General features: G+C 41.8%; 1 protein-coding gene across 2 annotated transcripts; it reads left to right on the forward strand.

Moving 5' to 3' along the window:
* The first annotated feature begins 4,190 nt into the window (after positions 1-4,190).
* eef1a2 (eukaryotic translation elongation factor 1 alpha 2) lies at positions 4,191-17,836 on the forward strand. Of its 2 annotated transcripts, none has more exons than XM_017700976.2 (8): positions 4,191-4,349; positions 4,947-5,147; positions 7,331-7,510; positions 9,795-10,091; positions 10,822-10,972; positions 12,710-12,966; positions 14,304-14,538; positions 17,158-17,836. In XM_017700976.2, exons 2-8 carry the CDS (start codon positions 5,004-5,006, stop codon positions 17,283-17,285), a joined length of 1,392 nt encoding a protein of 463 aa, XP_017556465.1. In that variant the 5' UTR covers positions 4,191-4,349; positions 4,947-5,003; the 3' UTR covers positions 17,286-17,836. The 2 variants fall into 2 exon arrangements, with proteins under 2 accessions (XP_017556465.1, XP_017556466.1); XM_017700977.1 differs by having other exon boundaries at positions 4,210-4,349; positions 4,952-5,147.
* Positions 17,837-20,542: the final 2,706 nt, after the last annotated feature.

Here is a 20,542-nt window from a genome sequence, read left to right on the forward strand (position 1 = left end):
CGCCCATTGTCCAGTTTATCAGCTCCACTTACTGTATAGCTGCACTCTGTAGTTCTACAGTTACAGACTGTAGTCCATCTGTTTCTCTGATACTCTGTTACCCTGTTCTTCAGTGGTCAGGACCCTCATGGACCCTCACAGAGCAGGTACTATTTGGGTGGTGGGTCATTCTCAGCACTGCAGTAACACTGACGTAGTGGTGGTGTGTTAGTGTGTGTTGCGCTGGTCTGAGTGGATCAGACACAGCAGTGTCGCTCCTGGACTGAGAATAGTCCACCCAGCCAACAGCGTCCTGTGGGCAGCGTCCTGTGACCACTGATGAAGGACTAGAGGATGACCAACACAAACTGTGCAGCAGCAGATGAGCTGTCGTCTCTGACTTTACATCTACCAGGTGGACCAACGAGGTAGGAGTGTCTAATAGAGTGGACAGTGAGTGGACACATTGTATAAAACTCAGTGGGACCACCGGTGGTTCCAAAACATAGTTCGTCATAGTCTTCATAATTTTCTTGTTTCATAAGGTGGGTGTCGTATGAGGCTGTAACTGTTCTTTCCAGTGAAATAGACGATGTAATTGAAAAAATTTATAGTAAAAGAAGCTTAACTTTCTTCTGGAAGATAAACCCATGACCCATTTTTCCATAAATCTGAGCTATAAGCTGGACCTCAGATAGGCATCTCTTCAGTGATCTGCTCTGTATCTTAATCTTGGATTAAGAATCTTACGTTCATTTCATGCAGTTACTGAATAATTTGCCTAACGATTTGGGCGTTTAAACTCAGATGGAAAAACCGACGTATACGCTCGAGTATAAGAGGTTAAAACCCCCTTATGCAGTTTTTCACGAATGACCTTCTGACATTCAGCAGTGTTCTTACTTGGAATTTGATCTTGGTTAAGAACAAGGAGGACTTGTGAACTTGGGCTCTTTCTCAAGAACAAATTTAAGGAAATTCTCAGATATTGGTGAATGAGGCCCATTGTTCTTGAGAGGTTCTCTGCAGGGATGTTTCTTCTCCGAAGTTCAGTCTTAGAAGTTGGTTGCATTTTCTGCCTCACACGATCCAAATAATCGCAATCACATTTAATGATTTTTAAGGTCTGGACTGGTCAGTGGTCAGTCTGTTGATCTGAGAGCACCAGGGGCTCCTTTGCTTGATTTTGCAAATGTACCTTCTTTTCTGTCTATTTCCTTTTCTCATTGAGGTTCTTCTTGACAGCTACACATCCTTTCAGACCCATGGCGCAGAGTCATCTTCTCACAGTGGAAGGATGGACAAACACCTGTGGATGTTTTCGGATCTGAAGCAGCTTGATTTTCCCCAAAGATGAAAGTTTGGTAACACTTTACTGTAGGGTGCTGTTCATAAGGCTACCTACTTTACTTTTGTTGTAAGTCAATGGAACCAGACGTTTTTTCCATGTCATTTTGGCTTGTTTGTTTTAGTCCATTCATCATGAAACTTAAAAAAAAAAAAAAAAAGTAAAATGTAACCGGTATTTTCAAATTATTTCAAAAACTCAATGTCAAAAATGGACATGAGGTTTTCTTCCGACAACAGCGATAAGCTTGTCATGGCAACTGACATAACCCTACATAATTGTTTATAAATGCTTATTCCAATAAGCGTCATCTGTCATAAAGGCTACTTTATCTAACTTTGATCAAAACTGGCAAACGTAACTGAATGATGCCTATTGGAATAAGTGTGTGTGTGTATGTGTATGTATATATATATGTATATGTATATATATATATATATATATATATATATATATATATATATATATATGTGTATATATATATATATATATATATATATATATATATATATATATATATATGTGTATATATATATATATATATATATATATATATATATATATATATATATATATATATATATATATAAACATTTATGTAGTGTTATGTTAGTTGATATGACAAGCTTATGTGGGTGTCTTGTAGCCTTATGGATAGTACCCTACAGTAAAGTGTTACCGAAAGTTGTTTGTTCTTTTTATCTGATGGTGACAGTTTTGGTGGTTTAGTACATCTTACAAGGTTGTTTGGAGTCGTATTTTCTCTGTATCTGCTAAAATGTTTTTTAAAATCATATATATATATATATATATATATATATATATATATATATATATATATATATATATATATATATATATATATATATATATATATATATATATTTTTTTTTTTTTTTTTTTTTTTTTTTTTTTATCGTTTTCTTTTGACTTTCTCCTTCCTTACGCAACCGCACAGTTGTGGCCAAAAGCTTTTACACTGACACTAATTTTGGTTTTCAGAAATTTGTTTGCTTCAGTATGTTTGTGGTATACTGAAGTACAATTATGAGCATTTCATTTTTTTTTTTTTTTTTTTACTTTTATTGACAAATATATCAAGTTTTTTCAAAGACTCAATATTTAGTGTTGACCCTTCTTCTTTCAAAACTTCTGCAATTCGCCCTGGCATGCTGGATATCAGTTTCTGGGCCAGATCCTGACTGATGGCAAACCATTCTTACCTAATCACTGCTTGGAGTTCATCACAATTTCGGTGTTTTTGTTTGTCCACCAGCTTTTTATGGATTGACCACAGGTTCTCAATGGGATTGAGATCTGGGGAGTTTTCTGACCATGGACCCAAAATTTCAGTGTTTTGTTCACTGAGCCATTTAGGTGTCACTTTTGCCTTGTGACCTGGTGGTTCTTCATGCTGGAAAAAGCATCGTTCATCACCAAATTGCTCCTGGATTTTTGGGAGAACTTGTTCTTGGAGGATGTTTTGATACCATTCTTTATTGATGACGTGTTCAAGGGCAAAATTGTGAGTGAGCCCACTCCCTTAGATAAGAAGAAACCCCACACATGAATGATCAACTGTTAAGCATCAGGAGACATGACGCAGGGCCCTGTTATTCCTGCAGAATGTCAGTCTGTCCTTGATATTTTTATTTGTACAGAAGTGCCTCCTTTGCTGCCCTTCTTGATACAAAGCAATCCTCCAAAAGCCTTCGCATCACTGCGTGCAGAGGCACTCACACCTGCCTGCTGCCATTCCTGAGCAAGCTCTGCACTGGTGACGACCCTTTTAGGAGAACTTTAGGAGCCTTCTCCACAGCAGTTGAACTTCTCTCCCTGAAGTTCTTGATGATCCAGTAGATGGTTGATTCATACTATATTGCCAAATCGATGAATTCAGGCGTTCCAATCACTTCCATGGCCACAGGTGTATAAAGCCGAGCCCCTCGGCCTGCAGACTGCTTCTACAGACATTAGTGAAAGAATGGGTCGCTCTCAGGAGCTCAGTGAATTCCAGCGTGGTGCCGTGATCGGACGCCACCTGTGCAACAAGTCCAGTCGTGAAATTTCCTCACTACTAAATATTCCACAGTCGACTGTCAGTGGGATTATAACAAAGTGGAAGTGATTGGGAACGACAGCAACTCAGCCACGAAGTGGTCGGCCACGTAAAATGACAGAGCGGTCAGCGGATGCTGAGGGGCATAGTGCGCAGAGGTCATCGACTTTCTGCAGAGTCCATCACTACAGACCTCCAAACTTCATGTGGCCTTCAGATCAGCTCAAGGACAGCGTAGAGAGCTTCATGGAATGGGTTTCCATGGCCGAGCAGCTGCATCCAACCCTTACATCACCAAGCGCAATGCAAAGCGTGGAATGCAGTGGTGTAAAGCGCCACCACTGGACTCTAGAGCAGTGGAGACGTGTTCTCTGGAGTGACCAATCCAGTGGACGAGTCTGAGTTTGGTGGTTGCCAGAGAACGGTACTTGTCTGACTGCAAGGAACTCTTAATCGAGGGGGGAGGGGGGAGGGGGGGGCATATAAGTACAAATCTGCAAGTTAGATATAATTGCACTGTAACATTTTTACATCAAAGGTGCCAGTCAGGCGCCAGCTGTCTCGCCCAGGTCACTGACACACTTAGGAAAGGATTGATTTAATCAGGTTCTGTGTCTGAAGGGAATTGGAGTGAATGCGCTGAGTCACTCAGTCTTGCACGCTGCTGCTTTCTCTTTCCCTTCTCCTCCCTTTCTCACAACTTCCAACCCAGCCCCACCAACACCAACACCCCCACCCTCACCCCGCCCTCGCTTGCTTTCTCCTGCTGCCTTTGCAGTTCCCTCGCTTCACCATCTCTCCCTCTCCCCCTCCTCCCTCCTTACTTAAAGTGCCGCATTGCTGTATCAAAGTGGGGTGCGTTCACTACGCAGACGGATTCAGAGCCGGCCACCCCCCGTGTTGGTGTGCTGAAGGAGAGAGTGTTCAGAGGGAACACACTGCGCTGCCTGAACACAGCTGCGGGTAAGAGGCTGAAAACAGCTGTGTGGTAATGTTTATGCTTCTTTCTTCCACAGCAGGCAGAATTCATTATTTTTGTGGGTGCATGTTTTTGGTTCTTCTAAGCTGTGATAACACTTGTGCGCTTGAACATTAAGCTGCTGATGCTGAATGTAACATCTGTGATGTTGTTTACAAACACGACACATGACCTGATGTACTTCAACATACTGTACGCTTCCAATTCAGTACACACTATAAAACACTTAAGCTGTAAATGCCTCAAAGACTACATATTTAATGCTTGACTATAGTTTGTACTTGAAATTCTGCCTACTGACCTCCAGCTACCGTTCATGCACCTAGTCTGTGTTTAGTCTCGATGCACGTCTCGTTTTTTTCCCTTATTGTTGTTGTTCTTTTTATCTGTATTTATCGCTGCGAACCTGTGCTAGTATAATGACTAAGCTGAATACAATTACATTTAGGAAATTATCATCATCGCATTCCTTTTCATCCGTTTAAAGGTTCAGGTGGGCTTCAAGTCTGTATCCAGTTATGGTTGATGTGTCTGCAATAAGCTTTGCTTTTCCCATGTGCTGTCATGTTATGTCTGTGAAGAGCAGGGAACGCTGGGTGGCCACATTCTGTCTTCTTTGCCTCTGTGATCCCTTCGTCATGGGGAAGGAGAAGATCCACATTAACATCGTTGTGATCGGCCATGTGGATTCTGGGAAGTCCACCACCACTGGCCACCTCATCTATAAGTGCGGGGGCATCGACAAGAGAACCATCGAGAAATTCGAGAAGGAGGCTGCAGAGGTAGAACCGGACATTAGCTTCCCACCAGCTTCCACGTTTCATTTGATAGCCCAACTGAAAGTAGAGAATACAGAGAAAAGGGTGTGGGTTGTGCGTCTGAAGTGACGTCCCTGGATTTAAAAGGCCTGCCCAGTGTCTTAATGTGAATTATGATGTTGACGGGAGAAAACCTTGTATATCCAAAACTTTACAGGAGAAGGAAAAAAGCTACTTTGCTTTTAATGGAAGTCAATGGAACCAGAATTTTTTGCTGGTAATTTTGGGTTTTGGCTTTTATGTGACTGCAAGGAAGAAAAGACTAGTTTGGCATGTGAGGGGCGTAACGGCAGGTCAATCCTTGTGTGCTGTCAAGATTGGCACTCAAGATATGACTACATTACATTTATATATCACTGCTGTCGGAACAAAATCTTGAATCTCCAAAATGGTAACTTTACAGGAAAAGGAAAAAACCTACTGTACTTCTAGTGTAAGTCAATGGAACCTTTTTTCCAAGTCATTTTAGGCCGTTTCTTTTAGTCCATTTGTCATGAAATTTATAAAAAATGTAAAGGGTAACCAGTATTTTCAAATTATTTCAAAAACTGAATAATCAAAAATGGACATACAAGGTTTTCTTCTGATGGCAATGTTATATCAATTATTTAGATAAACAATTTTTAAATGAAACTTTAAAATTGAGGTGTATAAAATAGAATTCTAACATGCAAAATTCATATTTTACCAGTAAAAAATGTTTTAGAATGGGGGGGGGGGGAAGATACGTATCTATATGTAGTAATAATTCAGCTTTACTAGTCAAGTTGAATGGGAGTCATAATTTCTACTTGCATGAATTGAATTTTCATATTTAGCAATCGAATTTCACAAGTTTTTAAAAAAAAGTATGACGTAACATTTTCAAAATTTTATGTGTAAAAATGTAACACTTATTTGCAAAAAGGAAATTATCAAATGGAAAAACTAGTGAACATTGTCCCGCTGCAATGCATTGGGAAAACCATGAATTATTGTTAGATAACTCAAAAGTTCTATGCTAAAATCGATGGTCGGGATGTAACGAAATCCCAATATGGGATTCAGATTACGAAAATTAAGTGTCTACATTCCATCCAAGTTACATTTTGTAAAGGGAGTTGCTTTTTATATTTTTAGGAGAATAGTTTTTAGAACACTTTAGAACAGTGTATGCCGGTCAGGCGTAACATCATGACCACCTCCTCGTTTCTACGCTCACTGTCCACTTTATCAGCTCCACTTACGTATAAGCTGCACTCTGTAGTTCTACAGTTACAGACTGTAGTCCATCTGTTTCTCTGATACTCTGTTACCCTGTTCTTCAGTGGTCAGGACCTCCATGGACCCTCACAGAGCAGGTACTGTTTGGGTGGTGGGTCATTCTCAGCACTGCAGTAACACTGACATGGTGGTGGTGTGTTAGTGTGTGTTGTGCTGGTCTGAGTGGATCAGACACAGCAGAGCTGCTGGAGTTTTTAACCACTTCAGTGTCGCTGGTGGACTGAGAATAGTCCACCAACCAAAATATCCAGCCAACAGCGTCCTGTGACCACTGATGAAGGACTAGAGGATGACCATCACAAACTGTGCAGCAGCAGATGAGCTGTCGTCTCTGACTTTACATCTACAAGGTGGACCGACAGGGTAGGAGTGTCTAATAGAGTGGACAGTGAGTGGACACAGTGTTTAGAAACTCCAGCAACGCTGCTGTGTCTGATCCACTCGTACCAGTGCAGCACACACTAACACACCACCACCACCACATCAGTGTTACTGCAGTGCTGAGAATAATCCACCACCCAAATAGTACCTGCTCTGTGAGGGTCCATGGGGGTTCTGACCACTGAACTACAAAGTGCACCTATACAGTAAGTGGAGCTGATAAAATGGACAATGAGTGCTCATAATGTTATGCCTGATTGGTGTAAATTATAGTAGTAAATTTGGAATTTTAACGCCCTGTTTAATCAAGTTTTAATAAAATGTTTACTTGTTCAAGTTGAATTACTGGTATCAAGAAACTATACAGTAAAGATTAAAATGATTTACTGTAAAGTTTCCCTAAATTGTAATGAGTGAAGATGGTCATCATTACAACGTCGCAGGTTATTAAACTTCATTTTGCTAGTTTTATGTTCTCGTTTTCTCCTCTCCCTATCACCCAGATGGGAAAAGGCTCCTTTAAATATGCCTGGGTTCTGGACAAGCTGAAGGCCGAGCGAGAGAGAGGCATCACCATAGACATCTCCCTCTGGAAATTTGAGACTTCTAAATACTACATTACCATCATCGATGCTCCAGGACACAGAGATTTCATCAAGAACATGATCACTGGGACTTCCCAGGTAAAACAACCTCACACATCTGGTTAATGATATTCTCCACTAAAAAATCCTTTGAGACTCCTGGGAAGGCTTTCCACAAGGGTTAGGAGTGTTTATGGGAATTTTTGACCGTTCTTCCAGAAGCGCATTTGTGAGGTCAGACACTGATGTTGGATGAGAAGGCCTGGCTCACAGTCTCCGCTCTAATTCATCCCAAAGGTGTTCTATCAGGTTGAGGTCAGGACTCTGTGCAGGCCAGTCAAGTTCTTCCACACCAAACTGGCTCATCCACGTCTTTATGGACCTGCTTTGTGCACTGGTGTGCAGTCATGTTGGAGCAGGAAGGGGCCGTCCCCAAACTGTTCCCACAAAGTTGGGAGCATGAAATTGTCCAAAATCTCTTGGTGCTGAAGCTTTAAGAGCTCCTTTCACTGGAACTAAGGGGCCGAACCCAACTCCTGAAAAACAACCCCACACCATGATCCCCCCCCTCCACCAAACTCGGCACAATGCAGTCAGACAAGTACCGTCTCCTGGCAACCGCCAAACCCAGACCCGTCCATCGGATTTCCAGACGGAGAAGCGTGATTGGTCACTCCAGAGAACACGTCTCCACTGTTCTAGAGTCTAGTGGCGGCACTTTACTCCACTGCATTCCACGCTTTGCATTGATCTTGGTGATGTAAGGCTTGGATGCAGCTGCTCGGCCATGGAAACCCATTCCATGAAGCTCTCTACGCTGTTCTTGAGCTGATCTGAAGGCCACATGAAGTTTGGAGGTCTGTAGTGATTGACTCTGCAGAAAGTCGGTGACCTCTGCGCACTATGCCCCTCAGCATCCGCTGACCCCGCTCTGTCATTTTACATGGCCGACCACTTCGTGGCCGAGTTGCTGTCATTCCCAATCGCATCCACTTTGTTATAATCCCACTGACAGTTGACTGTGGAATATTTAGTAGTGAGGAAATTTCACGACTGGACTTGCTGCACAGGTGGCGTCCGATCACGGCACCACGCTGGAATTCACTGAGCTCCTGAGAGCGACCCATTCTTTCACTAATGTCTGTAGAAGCAGTCTGCAGGCCTAGGGGCTCGGCTTTATACACCTGTGGCCATGGAAGTGACTGGAACTCCTGAGCTCAATGATCTGGATGGGTGAGGGAATACTTTTGGCCTGATATTGTATTTTATGACACCTCTTTCAATGGAAAGTGGAATAAACTTTCAGTGGAATAAATCCAGTTAAATCAATGTAAGTCAAAATGTGTTCATGTTGTAAGGGATTCCAAGCCAAAGGCAGTATGCATTGAATGAAAGCCTAAAGTCTGCATTTCTGTTTTTTTTTTTTTTTTTTTTAAATGGCTGTCGGTGCCACAAGTTGGCAAAAAATGTAAAGGGTGATTTTTCTTTCTGCAAAACTCTAAAGCAGAGGTCACTAATAGGCGCACCACGGACCAACTCCGGATCCAGACTCTGTCTCATGCGGACCTGGACATATAACCAATAAATTACGTTGAATTATTTAATTTTTACAGGGTGGTTCTATTTTAATCAGCGTAGCTTTTCTAGCCTTAATGGTACGGCTTTAGCGGCTGAAGACTCACAGACCAATCACATGTATTGTAAATACACATGACGCTACTCAGCGAATCAGATCTGTGCATTACGATGAGCTCAGACTCGAGTGACGCCACACAGGGGAGGGACAAGGAGAGAGACAGCAGTCAGAGAAGAAAGTGAGTTAGAGGGAAGTTATTCCTCAAGTTGTGCTCTAAAAAGAGAAAACTGACAGTAAATGTTGTTGAAATCTGACCGAACTGGACTTTATTTGATCTGATATTCAGTAAATGTTGTTGAAATCTGACCGAACTGGACTTTATTTGATCTGATGTTCAGTAAATGTTGTTGAAATCTGTCCGAACTGGACTTTATTTGATCTGATGTTCAGCTGTTGACTGTATAAGATGTTGATATTCCTACTCGGCTACTTCAGTAAACAGTATATGGCGCTGAATCATGATGCAAGTTAGACATTGATGTTCTGGACCTTGGCTTGAGGAAATTTTCTCTAACTGGACATTAAATTTTACATTGAAATATTGATTGCAAGTTACAGAATCTGCACTTGCAGTAGTTTCTCAGCTTATTTGAGTGAGCAACTAGTTAATAATATCGTTTTATTATTTCCTGCAATGTCTTCAACTTTGAGAGGTTAAATCGAACTTAAAAATGACCTTTGTTAAAAACTTTTGGTCATTTTTTGCAATGTAGGCCTAAACCAGTCTCCCCTGGCTCTCTCTAATAGGCAGACTGTGCCGTTCTGATCGTGGCAGCTGGTGTGGGCGAGTTTGAAGCTGGCATCTCCAAGAACGGGCAGACCCGCGAGCACGCCCTGCTGGCCTACACGCTGGGCGTCAAGCAGCTGATCGTAGCTGTCAACAAGATGGACTCCACGGAACCTCCCTACAGCGAAAAGCGCTATGACGAGATCGTTAAGGAGGTCAGCGCCTACATCAAGAAGATCGGCTACAGCCCAGCTGCTGTGCCCTTCGTGCCCATTTCAGGATGGCATGGGGACAACATGCTGGAGCCTTCCTCTAATGTAAGTCCTGAGAATGTGTGTGTGTAATGTGTAAGTGCACATAGTTACTGCCATCATCAACAGTGGTGGACAAAGTACACAAACAATCTGTTCATGTTCATAAACAAGTTTAAGTTGAATAAAAACTGGCTTTAAACTCAGGATCACAGATGAGCTCCTTTACTATGTTGATCTGTAGGCGTCTGTTCATAAACATAAACCAGCCCAAACTCATTTACTATAAAATGAAATGGTGTTTGTAGAAATTCAGAAAAAAGCCGCGTCAGTCTCGACTGCATATGTGGACATATTTCTATATTGTGCTCTATTTACACAAAGTTAGGTTAGTTCATCATTTATGTTGAACAGACTCTCCCAAAGTTTTACGCTGCTGCGCTGACGTTGAACCGCGTGCTGCACTGGGTCGGTATGACCAACAGGTCAAAACCAGCTCTAAACAAAGTGACCGCTGGGCCCTGATTGGTGCTCTGGCTTTGCGCTTCTTTCGTTTTGACATGTTACGTTTTTATACACACAGAAACCAAAAGGAACGACAGATTTCTCAAAATGTAGGAGGAAAAAGTCGGATATTAGACTCTGAAATGTAGTGGAGTGAAAGGAAAAAGTCACCCAGTAATGGAGAAACTTCAATACAGATACATGAAAAATACTAAAGTACAGAAACTAATTACATTTACTGAATTACTGTCCACCTCTGATTATCAGTGTGTAATGCCATCGTCCACTGCAGATGCCGTGGTTTAAAGGCTGGAAGCTGGACAGGAAGGAACATCATGCTACTGGAATCAGTCTGCTGGAGGCTCTGGACACGATCATGCCCCCAACACGGCCCACTGACAAACCCTTACGTCTTCCCCTCCAGGACGTCTACAAGATTGGAGGTACCGTAGGCAAATTTCAATTAACGAGGGTTAAAATGATTATGATGATTATGTTTAAGCCTTATCAGCTTTGTTTCCTCACTACAATACCCAGCATGCATTGTGGAAATATGGCATACAACTACTGGGAGTCCCTGTGATGTCAACCAACTGCTAAACTAGATTGTCACTGATCAATAGGCTAGTAAATACGCCCAAACTAACATTCGTGCCCAGTCTCACAAATAAAGGTACTACACTGTCACAGGGGCAGTGCCCCTCCTGTTCACTGGGGGTGGGCCCTTTAGTCAGGGAACATAACTGAACCATAATTCACTGAAATGATGTGTTCTAAGCTGGACTGACTCCACACACCCCGCCTCGCCTCCAGGCTTTTACTCTACTGCTCTGTCGGTTATGAAAAGTTTTCACCTGAAAAAATTGATTTAAGGTTCACAATCAGACCCTAAAACCGCTGCTGTACTTTTGAGGGAACGTTTACGTTGATGGACGCAAAGTGTACCTGCACAGAACCTTTATTTCTAACAGCATAGCTGTCAAACAAAATTGCAATGAAAGCAGCAATTCTATCCGTATTCAGCACAGAATGGATGCCAGAGGCAATGTTTTTACCCTTTCAGCCAGAGAAATGTCAAACTGAGGTAAGACCTTGACTCATTTGTCATTTCAAGTTATCCATTCACTGCTTTGAAATGATGATCTGAAAACGGTTCCTACAGTTATACGGCTGCAATAAGAGATTCTGCTTCTTGGCAGTAACTCATTCCTGCATTCACCAGCTTAAAAAACAATTCAGAACAGCCTGCTGCTAAAAATTCACACCAAAGGAGTTCTAGTTTTTCAAATGTTTCTCCCACCGTCAAGATGCATCATGTCTTCAAACTGGGGAATTTCACTGTATAGATGACTGTGTCGCTGTTGTAGAATGCGAGTGTGTTATCAAGGCATTTTGGCTGGAATGGTCCTTTTAAGACGTTTAACAAAATCTGTTTGACACATGAAATTCTTGCATACATTAATATTTGAAAAATGTATTATGTAAATTAATTAATTAAAACATTTGCCATGGGTGTTACAGTATTCTGATACACATACATTCGTTCACAGGTGCAGGGTGATTCAAAAAGATTCATCCAGTTACAAGTAAATAAATAAATCACTTTGAAAATCATTACAGATCAATGCAATGAATTGGAAATGGTTTAAATGAGTGTAAAGTTTACATGATTTTACAAGGTCTTAGTCTGAACCTCCTCAAGCTGCTCAGGGGTCTCATCTCTCAGCCCGAAGGAGCCGGTCAGAAACTGTATGACCCCCTCTTACAATTGGATTGCGATTGGTTCCTAGACGCCTCACGGTTGGAAAAATATGGTGCTCCAAAAATATGCATCGATTTCAAATCACCCTGTAAAATCATGTTATCAGTATGGTCATAACTGTAAATTATGAATTGTACACTCCTGGTGAAAGTTTTGGGAACACCTGTCTATTCAGGTCATTGCTAACTAATATTCTCATAGGTAATATTTTCAATGTGAGCAGTTTGATGTGTCCCTTTGATCTTTTTTTATTTATTTTTTCTTCATACTTCAACTTTTCAAAATTCTCTTCATCCCCTCATGCAGTTCACAATGTACAAATGTAGTACATGATCACACATTCAGCATCACAGTGGCCAGGCGTTTGTGGACGCTGCAGCTCTTTACTCAGGGTCTTTATGCCGCTGTCTCTGCTCAGGCATCGGGACAGTGCCTGTGGGAAGGGTGGAGACTGGCATCCTGCGTCCCGGCATGGTGGTGACCTTCGCTCCAGTCAACATCACCACGGAGGTGAAGTCTGTGGAGATGCACCACGAGTCTCTGAACGAAGCGCTGCCGGGTGATAACGTGGGCTTCAACGTGAAAAATGTGTCTGTGAAGGACATCCGCAGGGGGAACGTGTGCGGGGACAGCAGGTCAGACCCACCCCAGGAGGCCTCAGGCTTCACAGCACAGGTCAGACAAACGCTGGACTGTTTTTAACTACAGCAACACACTGTGATTGGAACTACAGTAGAGTAACACAGAGTTTTTTTTTGGTTGGTTTTTTTTTTTGTTGTTTTTTTTTTTTTAATTGACAACAGACAGATAGTAAACGAGACAGAGAAATAAGATCAATACGATTTATATATATTTTTTATTTATTTATTTGTTTGCCTTATGTACTGTCTTTGTCATTTTTTTTGTGTGGCATTATTTATATATATATATATATATATATATATATATATATATATATATATATATATATATATATATATATATATATATATATATATATATAAAATTATGGTCGCCCAGCCAACAATCAAACCCCCACTTACTGTATAGCTGGTCTTTGTAGTTCTACAGTTACAGACTGTAGTCCATCTGTTTCTCTGATACTCTGTTACCCTGTTCTTCAGTGGTCAGGACCTCCATGGACCCTCACAGAGTAGGTACTATTTGGGTGGTGGATCATTCTCAGCACTGCAGTAGCACTGATGTGGTGGTGGTGGTGGTGTGTTTGTGTTGTGCTGGTATGAGTGGATCAGACACAGTAGTGCAGCTGGAGTTTTCAGTGCTGAGAATGATCCACCACCCAAATAGTACCTGCTCTGTGAGGGTCCATGGAGGTCCTGACCACTGAAGAACAGGGTAACAGAGTATCAGAGAAACAGATGGACTACAGTCTGTAACTGTAGAACTCCAAAGTGGAGCTGATAAAATGGACAATGAGTGTAGAAACAAGGAGGTGGTCAGAATGTTATGGTGAGTGAAGTATGTGGGTGTTTCACCGCACAGATTGGTCAAACACGTAGGTGAATTTCCCCTTGTGGGATTAATAAAGTTATGAATTACTTACTTATTACAAAAATACAAAATCTCCCTTAACCTTTGGAAGGTGACCCTTTTTAATGTTTTTTTTTTTTCCCCTCCAAAATGTTACATTTAGCAAATAAACAGTGATTTTACATTAAAATGTGCAGAGGTGTGTTTTCTGTAAGAATGTATTCACTTAGAAAATCAACTTTACCAGGGGTGCTCACATTTTTATAAATCTGGGCCGTTGTGTCTCAATCCAGGCTGTCCACAGTAATTGGTGGAAATCATACTTTACGCTCTGTTAGCTGGCCAGTCAAGTCTCTTACTAAACTTTCCCTGCTAAAACTCATCCAGTGCTGATGTCACACTCCTGGCTGGATTAATCCATAAATCTAATGCAAAATGTTTCACGAAGCTCCAATGCACAACCTGTTGAATTTCACTTAAAAGTCTTCTCAAACCCCCAAACTCCCCCCTCTTTCTTTCAGGTAATCATTCTGAATCACCCAGGTCAGATCAGCGCCGGCTACTCTCCTGTCATCGACTGCCACACGGCTCACATCGCTTGCAAGTTTGCTGAGCTGAAGGAGAAGATTGACCGTCGTTCAGGGAAGAAGCTGGAGGACAACCCCAAGACCCTGAAGTCTGGAGATGCTGCTATTGTGGAAATGGTCCCAGGCAAACCCATGTGTGTGGAGAGCTTTTCTCAGTACCCTCCTTTGGGTGAGTCTCTGCTCAACAGCAAGTCACAAAGTATTGTGAGTGACAGTGTTGTTTGGGAATCAGAACGGTCTTGGCGAAGAAAATCACTTTACTGGAAAGATCTGATGTAGATCAGCAGTTCATATCTTGGACTACAAAGAAAAAAAAATCCAGAAAATTGTATTGCATTAATAGACACATCAGGCATAATATCATGACCACCTCCTCGTTTCTACGCTCACTGTCCATCTTATCAGCTCCACTTACTGTATAGCTGCACTTTGTAGTTCTACAGTTACAGACTGTAGTCCATCTGTTTCTCTGATACTTTGTTAGCCCCCTTTTACCTAGAAACAAGGAGGTGGTCATAATGTTTGTTTATATATATATATATATATATATATATATATATATATATATATATATATATATATATATATATATATATATATATATATATATATATATAGGCATTATTATATTATTATTTAGATGTCTGCTAATGGGAGTTCCTTTAAAAGAAATGATGCCTCTTTTTGTACTTTTGGACTTCGGATGAATGTAATGTAAAATAATTTTTATATTCTGAAAAAAAAATCTTAATCTGGGGCCATATTCCTACCTTTTTCTTAACTGAAGATCTGACTGGTCAAGATAATATTCTTCACAAATCCGTGTTACAGAAGCAAATCTCATCTTAATGTAAGAATCTTATCTTGCAGCATCTTATCTCAAGTTAGGCAATCTAAACTTACTCGATTGAGTCGGCAATCAACTCTCCCGTTTGTTACCTAGCAACCGACCATACGCGCACAGCTGAAGCATAAACACGTTATCAAGTCAGTTAGCCAGACAGCTAACGTTAGCTGCCGTACTGATGTAAACAAAAGGTCAAATAAAACTAAAGCGCGATAAACTGAAAGGTAATATTGTTTCAGCGCTTCGTGCTGTTTATCGTATTCGCCGCGCCACAGTTTCAGTTTCCATTTCCCAAAAATTTTGGCATCTCAAGATATTTCTGTAAAACAGTTTTCTTCTCTGGAAATAAGATTATAGATTTAAGAACTGTTGTTCTGTAATGGCATCTGGCCTAAACTCAGTCTTAACTGAAGATACCATGAAAAAAAGCAGATATGATCTACAACTTAAGAATTTTATGTGATATGGCCCCTGATCTCTGTGTCTCAACCACTCTTGGTCTTAACTCAGAATTGCTTTTTACAAAGTCTTGGCCTTGACTCTGACTCGCCTCTAATTTTCTACAACACTAGTTTGATGTAAAGCTTCAACCTTCTGGGTAGCAGCTTTTTTTTTTTTTACACATTTTCATTGTATCACCTAACATTTTGTGCAGAAGGTCGATGACAAGGCTATGGACTTATGCTTCATAAATGACCTGCTTCATATAGTTAAACTAGGTCAGCTTAGCCTCTCCCCTCTCTTCATGACCTGACCTGGCCTCACAGCCCTGTCAGCTTGCTGTGGTCTCCATCCATTTTTTTTTCCTTTTTCTTTCCCTCTTTCTCTTTTTAATCAAGTGCTCAATGACCTAAAGCTTGGTTTCTGTAAGGCACAGATAACCCACACCACTTGAGACATGGAACACTAAAAGGCACAGTTTCTATCTGTGCTGCATTTCCATAAAACACGCCTGCTAACCCTTAGGGATCTGCAAACGCTTAAGTCAGAATGGCAGTTTATGCAATGCCAGCTTCTTCAATCAAATTCTCTTAAAAGCCACTCATGCATGACTTACTTTCACACACTGCTTACATTTCCACCGATCAGGCATAACATCATGACCACCTCCTTGTTTCTACGCTCATTTTCCATTTCATCAGCTCCACTTACTGTATAGCTGCACTCTGTAGTTCTACAGTTACAGACTGTAGTCCATCTGTTTCTCTGATACTCTGTTACCCTGTTCTTCAGTGGTCAGGACCCCCATGGACCCTCACAGAGCAGGTACTGTTTGGGTGGAGGATCATTCTCAGCACTGCAGTAACACTGATGTGGTGGTGGTGTGTTAGTGTGTGTTGTGCTGGTCTGAGTGGATCAGACACAGCAGTGCTGCTGGAGTTTTTAAACACCTCAGTGTCGCTGCTGGACTGAGGACAGTCCACCAACCAAACATATCCAGCACACAGCATCCTGTGGGCAGCGTCCTGTGACCACTGATGAAGGACTAGAGGATGACCAACACAAACTGTGCAGCAGCAGATGAGCTGTCGTCTCTGACTTTACATCTACAAGGTGGACTGACAAGGTAGGAGTGTCTAACAGAGTGGACAGTGAGTGGACACAGTGTTTGAAAACTCCAGCAGCACTGCTCTGTCTGGTCCACTCAGACCAGCACAACACACACTAACACACCACCACCACCACGTCAGTGTTACTGCAGTGCTGAGAATGATCCACCACCCAAACAGTACCTGCTCTGTGAGGGTCCATGGGGGTCCTGACCACTGAAGAACAGGGTAACAGAGTATCAGAGAAACAGATGGACTACAGTCTGTAACTGTAGAACTACAGAGTGCAGCTATACAGTAAGTGGAGCTGATAAAATGGACAATGGTCATGTTATGGTTCTAGCAGGTCTATAGAAGAACCGCTGTTCCGACATTTGTGGGTGTTTTTCAGGACGCTTTGCTGTCCGGGATATGAGACAGACCGTCGCCGTCGGGGTCATCAAGAACGTGGAAAAGAAGGTTGGCGGGAGCGGCAAAATCACCAAATCAGCGCAGAAAGCTCAGAAAGCAGGCAAATGAACCTGAGCCTCCTGTTCGTCCTTACAGCCCGGACCCCGTCCTGCTCCTACACAACTAAAAAAAAAACCCATCTCTCTACCTGGGTGTGCTCGGCCCGTCCTCTTGCAGCTCAACTCATTCTGCATCGCTGATTGGATGAAGGTCAACTGAGTGTGAAGGACAGAGAACGTCTATCGAAGGGTTTTGCCACAGCCTTGCTGCACTTTATTCGTTTTTACTGCTCAAGCTGCAGCTTATATGTATTCACATCATATCCATTTAATATGTACGAGGTTTGAGTTTGAGGCACTGGAACCTTAAAATAAATGAAGATGGTGTCCAGTGTGGATAAATGTGTTTTGGTAAGATTGTTCTAATGACTGAAATGTGAGAAATAAACATTTTATTTTATATTGTTTATAATTTCCTGTTGTATACCAAGTCATTACACAACATAATTAATTTATGCTTGGTGCGTACTTGTCCTTACTATAAAAGGGGACTTTGTGACCCTGAGGCTTCAATGATTCATGAATAAACATGTTGCTGAATGTGACCAGACTTTGAGTTCACCATGGCCTGAGGCTGTTTGCTTTTTTTCTTTAATTTAAAGCCTCTACAACTTTTTTTTTTTTTTTTACTCCCACTTCAATAAAATGATTAAAGCTGTAGGTCGGTGTCACGTGACCTACGAGCGATATGGCTGTGTAGAGATCTGCTCCGCTCTATCTTTATCTACTTTAGTCTGCCTTCCTTCATTTTTTTCGTTTTAACTGGGTCCGTGAGCAAGGGTAATATGTCAGACACTCAGAATGACAAAGATTTCCCGATTTTTGGCTCTACTCGCTCTCAAAAATCGAAAGAAAAAAAGAAAGCCTGCCAGCCGCCTAGCGAGCCCGGTGAAGAAGCTACCATGCAGTCCAACATGGCTAATATACTGGCGGAGATCAAATCAATCGGCTCTCGCCTAGATGGTATTGAAACTCGACTCGATGGGATAGCTGGTTCTATCTCTAGTCTAGAAGCTTCACTTACAAGTCTGTCTGGTAGAGTTGCAAGTGCTGAGAGTCGCCTGGACGAGGTCGAGCAGCGTGTTTCTACTAGCGAGGACGATGCTAACTCGCTAACGGCACACATCGCTGCTCTGCAGAGGACGGCGGACCAGCTGCAGGCTAAAACTGACGACCTAGAAAACCGCGGCCGCCGCAAGAACGTGAGAATTGTTGGTTTAACGGAGCAGGTAGAAGGCAATGTCCCTTTGGCTAAGTTTCTACAGGACATGCTACCCACTTGGTTGGATTTACCGACACATACAGGGCCGTTAGAAATCGAAAGAGCCCACAGAGTTCTCGCCCCTTCAAGAGGCTCCCGAGCCGCTCAGAGCAGTTCACCTAGAACCATCCTCGTGAGGTTTCTACGCTATGCTGACAGGGAGCTGATTCTGGGTGCAGCAAGGAAGAAACGTGCCATTCTATACAACGGCTGCCGTTTGCGGTTCTACGCTGACTTTTCAGTAGAGATTATTCGGCAACGACGACAGTTTGAGACAGTGGGAAGGGCCTTCGCCCAGCGGAATATGTTCCGTGGGTTCGCCTATCCGGCCAAGCTTAGATGTCTACATGAAGGGAAAATTCGCTTTTTTGACGACCCAGAAAAAGCGTCAGCCTTCCTGTCGTCCCTCGAAGACTGATCAGTCTAACAGGCTTTTTTGTGAACTTTGGACGGACCGTCGCACGTTGTCATTACAGAAGGTATGACTGTTTAGTGAGCTGATTGGATAGACGTTTCTTGAGTTGAGGGGAGAGCTGTTGAAATTGACTTTAACCTTTTTTACCCTCTTCTTTCTCTTTTTTTATTATTCTCTCCGTTTCAGTTAATGAGCAGAATCTCTGTCTTTCCCCTCCCTTTTTTTTTTTTTTTTTTTTTCCTTTCTTCCTTCCAATCAAGCTCCAGTGTCCTTTTTTTTTTCTTCAATATCATGATGGAGCGGTAATCCTATGCAGCCAGTGTGGGTGAAAATGAGTACAGCCAGTGTTTTTACTCAGCTGTACGGGAGCGTAGTTAGTGACCTGTGTGGTATTTCTGTGCCCCATCATTTGGGGATGGGGTCGGGGAGGGGGGGTGTTCAAATGTTCACTTCTGTTGTTATTTTTCATCTTGTTCTACAGTGTTTAGACTCAGGGATTGTTGTTATTTATGTTAAGCTTTGCGTTAAAAATTATCAGGCCTCTAAACTCTGTTATTATTTACAACAACCATTGATATGTAATGAGTTCTCTTAATTTTGTATCCTGGAATGTTAAGGGCATAGGACATGTGGTTAAAAGGAAAAAGATCTTGACATTTTTAAAGAAAGAAAAGGTATCTATTGCTCTACTACAGGAAACACATTTGTCTAACACAGAACATTTAAAATTGAAGAGAGATTGGGTAGGTCAAATTTACTTTTCCTCATTCAGTCCCAACAGAAGAGGAACTGCTATTCTTGTACATAAGAATGTTCCATTTATTCTTGAGAAAGAAGACTACGACCCGGAAGGCCGATATATATTGGTTACCGGTTTTATCTTTGGTCAGCATCTCACCATTCTAAACATATATGCCCCCAATGAAGACTGCCCTAGGTTCATGTCTCGTATGGTTCTGCTATTTAACCAGCATTGCAAAGGTTTTGGACTTATAGCGGGTGATTTTAATTGCATTTTAAACTCTATGCTAGATAAATCCTCTTCCGCCCCTATGTCCAATCCAAAGTCGTCTCATACACTCAGGTTCTTATGTCAGAACTCAGGCTTAGCAGATGTATGGCGAGAACTACATCCTGTGGATAGAGACTACACATTTTACTCTAATCCACACAAATCTTATTCCAGACTAGATTATTACTTTATTCCATTCACTTTCATACACAAGGTAAGAGAATGTCGGATAGGTCCTATTGTGTTGTCAGATCATAGTCCAGTATATTTAAAGGTTGACCTTAACTTAACAATCCCAAGGACCTCCAGCTGGAGGTTCAATTCATCTCTTTTGAAAAATGAATCTTTCTGTTCTGACACTCGAGAGAAAATATTACAATACTGGAGGGAAAATCAAGATTCTCCCACTTCTTGTGCAACCAAGTGGGATGCTTTTAAAGCCACTCTGAGAGGACATCTGATCGCATATACATCTTTTCAGTCCAAAAAACGAGCATTAGAAAGGGAAGAATTGGAGGCAGAGGTCATTTATTTGGAACAACAACATAAAAACACTCCAACTCAATTCATTTGGAATCG

Source organism: Pygocentrus nattereri, chromosome 9 (assembly GCF_015220715.1).
Source record: "Pygocentrus nattereri isolate fPygNat1 chromosome 9, fPygNat1.pri, whole genome shotgun sequence".
NCBI lineage: Eukaryota > Metazoa > Chordata > Actinopteri > Characiformes > Serrasalmidae > Pygocentrus > Pygocentrus nattereri.